General features: G+C 38.6%; 1 protein-coding gene across 1 annotated transcript in view; it reads right to left on the reverse strand.

Moving 5' to 3' along the window:
* Positions 1 to 2,690: 2,690 nt before the first annotated feature.
* The window catches only part of LOC128660721 (tigger transposable element-derived protein 1-like), a 1,862-nt gene continuing 713 nt past the window's right edge, over positions 2,691 to 3,839 (reverse strand). Inside the window, exons 1-3 of the mRNA XM_053714691.1 lie at positions 3,767 to 3,839; positions 3,256 to 3,714; positions 2,691 to 3,089 (exon numbers count right to left, since the gene is read on the reverse strand). The exon at positions 3,767 to 3,839 is cut by the window's right edge and continues 713 nt beyond it. Coding sequence (XP_053570666.1) covers positions 2,691 to 3,089; positions 3,256 to 3,714; positions 3,767 to 3,839 — 931 coding nt within the window. The remainder of the gene's footprint in view (positions 3,090 to 3,255; positions 3,715 to 3,766) is intronic.

Here is a 3,839-nt window from a genome sequence, read left to right on the forward strand (position 1 = left end):
CACTGCCTTAACCCTCTTGGGCATGGAGTTCACCAGAGCTTCACAGGTTGCCACTGGAGTCCTCCATGACAAAATCACGGAGCTGGTGGATGTTAAAGACCATGCGCTCCCCCACCTTCCATTTCAGGATGCCCCACAGATGCTCAATAGGGTTTAGGTCTGGAGACATGCTTGGCCAGTCCATCACCTTTACCCTCAGCTTCTTTAGCAAGGCACTGGTTGTCTTGGAGATGTGTTTGTGGTCGTTATCATGTTGGAATACTGCCCTGTTGCCCAGTATCAGAAGGGAAGGGTTCATGTTCTGCTTCAGTATGTCACAGTACATGTTAGAATTCATGGTTCCCTCAATTAACTGTAGCTCCAGCACTCATGCAGGCCCAGACCATGACACTCCAACCACCACCATGATTGACTGTAGGCAAGACACACTTGTCTTTGTACTCCTCACCTGGTTGCCGCCACACACGCTTGACACCATCTGAACCAAATAAGTTTATCTTGGTCTCATCGGACCACAGGACATGGTTCCAGTAATCCATGTCCTTAGTCTGCTTGTCTTCAGCAAACTGTTTGCGGGCTTTCTTGTGCATCATCTTTAGAAGAGGCTTCATTCTGGGGCGACAGCCATGCAGACCAATTTGATGCAGTGTGCAGCATATGGTCTGAGCACTGATAGGTTGACCCCCCCCCCACCCCTTCAACCTCTGCAGCAATGCTGGCAGCACTCATACGTCTTTTTCCCAAAGACAACCTCCGGATATGACGCTGAACATGTGCACTCAACTTCTTTGGTCGAGCATGGCAAGGCCTGTTCTGAGTGGAACCTGTCCTGTGAAACCGCTGTATGGTCTTGCCCACCATGCTGCCGCTCAATTTCAGGGTCTTGGCAATCTTCTTATAGCCTAGGCCATCTTTATGTAGAGCAACAATTCTTTTTTTCAGATCCTCAGAGAGTTCTTTGCCATGAGGTGCCATGTTGAACTTCCAGTGACCAGTATGAGAGAGTGTGAGATCGATAACACCAAATTTAACACACCTGCTCCCCATTCACGCCTGAGACCTTGTAACACTAACGAGTCACATGAAACCGGGGAGGGGAAATGGCTAATTGGGCCCAATTTGTACATTTCCACTTAGGGGTGTACTAACTTTTGTTGCCAACGGTTTAGACATTAATGGCTGTGTGTTGAGTTATTTTCAGGGGACAGCAAATTTACACTGTTATACAGGCTCTACACACACTACTTTTCATTGTAGCAAAGTGTAATTTCTTCAGTGTTGTCACATGAAAAGATATAATAAATAATAAAATATTTACAAAAATGTGAGGGGTGCACTCACTTTTGTGAGATACTGTATTTATATATATATATATATATATATTTATATATATATATATATATATATATATATATATATATATATATATATATATATATATATATATATATATATATTAGTAATGCACCGAAATGGAAATTATGGACCGAAAACGAACCCTAAAATCCGGGATGCACTTGGCCGGAAACTGAAACGGATACAGAAAATGTCTTCTTTTTTTTTTCAAATTATTTTCTATTTTTATTTTTTTGTAGGTTTTTTTTGCATAATTAGACTATTTAATGAATGAATCTGAATTGAAAACTTTCAAGTCAATAAAAAGAAGCACACACTTTTATTGAAAGTAACATACTAAAATTGGACAAAAAATATCTTAAAACAATAATATGCTACACAATAATTTTATCAAGAAAAAAAAAACAGGCAAAAAATTATAATGCCATTTTTGGCCAAAATGTTTCTCCGACCAAAATTTCTGTGCATCCCTACTTAAAACAATATTAAATATCAATATACTGTATTATTCTTTATTTAGTTCTATGTAACAGAATCAGATTTAACAGTTTTTTTTTGTTTTTTACTAATTATCCAAAGAAAGTATAGTCCTAGAAAACTCATTATATGCAAAACAGTAAGTCAAGTAATTAACTTAAACAGCAGCTCTAGGCTAGCATCAAATTTGAAACATGCTACACAATAATTTTACCGAAAATAGCAGGCAAAAAAACCCGAAAACCGAAATAGCCAAAAATGCCATTTTTGGCCAAAACATTTCTGCGGCCGAAATTTCGGTGCATCCCTAATATACAGTATACAGGCATACCCCACATTTACGTACACAATGGGACCAGAGCATGTATGTAAAACGAAAATGTACTTAAAGAGAAGCTATACTGTTTTTTCACTTCTCAATGCATGTACTACATTATAATAGTCATTTATAGGCATAACTGATATAAATAATACATTTATAACTAAAATAAACACAATACTATAAGGTTAGGGCAAAAGAAAATATTTATTGCAAAATAAACAATTTTTTTTCTAAGCTTAGGATCAGCTTAGGGCAACAGGACATACAGTATTTACTGTATTGCAAAATAAAGACAACATTTTCTAAGCTTAGGATCAGCTTAGGACAAGAGAACATATTTACTGTACTGTACTGTATTGCAAAATAAACACAACATTTCGTAAGCTTAGGGCAAGAGAACATACAGTATTTACTGTACTGTATTGCAAAATAAACACATCTTCTAAGTTTAGGATCAGCTTGGGGCAACAGAACATTTTAACTGTATTGCAAAATAAACACAACGTTTTCTAAGCTTAGGGTCAGCTATGAGCATTTATTCTAGTAAGGATGAAGTCATACTGGTATCTTCTGTTTCACAAGTCAACTCTTCAAAGGCGAGACGCTTTCTTGCTGGCGAATTGGGTGTACTACAAGTAGCAATAACAGAAGGAGCAGGACTGGGTGGTGATGTCAGAGCTGGAAATGGACTGTCAGTTGATGTTGATGATCTGGAATCCAAATGACTGTCTGTCGATGATGATGATCTGCGTGCTGATGGACTTTTAGAAAAGTAAGTCTCTATGGAGGTTTGAAGTGTAGCTCTCTTCTTTTCTCTGTAGATTTCTTTGTAACAGGAATAAGCCCCTGAAATGTTACCATTGACTGTGGAGCTTCTTTCAGTCCCTATCATGCTTTTCAAAAAGAGCCATGGCGCTATCAAGATGACGGAAAGCTTGAAAGAGAATTTTTGAAGTTAAGCCTTCAGGCTGTTCAATGGTCTCAACCCCATTTTGCACATCTTCTTCTTCTTCTCTCTCCTCTTTAAGTTCTAGAAGATCTTCATTGCTGAGGGGCTCAGTATGGGATGCAAGCAGTTCAGCAACATCTTCTGGCTCTACTTCCAGCTCTAACTGCCTTGCCATGTCTACAATATTTTCAGTAACATTAGCTACAGAATCATCAACGTCTTCAGAATCAACAGCTAACTGTGGGCATAATTTTTTCCAGGCCCTTTTCATTGTGGTATCCTTTATGTCATTCCAAGCATCTCTTACAGTTTTAATGCAATCCAAGATGTTGTAGCTTTTCCAGAATTTCGATAGGACTTCTTGCCCTGCACCTTCTTCTTTGTCTATTGCTGCAATACACTTACTGAATGTTCTTTTTAAGTAGTTTAACTTGAAGGCAGCTATGACACATTGATCCATGGGCTGCAGTAATGAGGTGGTATTTGGTGGTAGGAATTCCACTCTAATGTTAGGGTTGAGCTCATCTAGCATTCGAGGGTGTCCAGGAGCATTATCAACAAGCAGCAAAATGTTGAAAGGGATATTATTGTCCTTGCAATACGCTTTCACCTCTGGAACAAAGCAGGTGTCAAACCAATCATAAAAAAAGGGCTGCAGTTACCCTTGCTTTTTCATTAGCCCTCCAATGTACTGGAAGTCTAGTTTTAACGTAGTTCTTCAAAGCTCTTGGATTT

This window comes from Bombina bombina, chromosome 1, assembly GCF_027579735.1.
Source record: "Bombina bombina isolate aBomBom1 chromosome 1, aBomBom1.pri, whole genome shotgun sequence".
In the NCBI taxonomy this organism is placed as follows: Eukaryota; Metazoa; Chordata; class Amphibia; order Anura; family Bombinatoridae; genus Bombina; species Bombina bombina.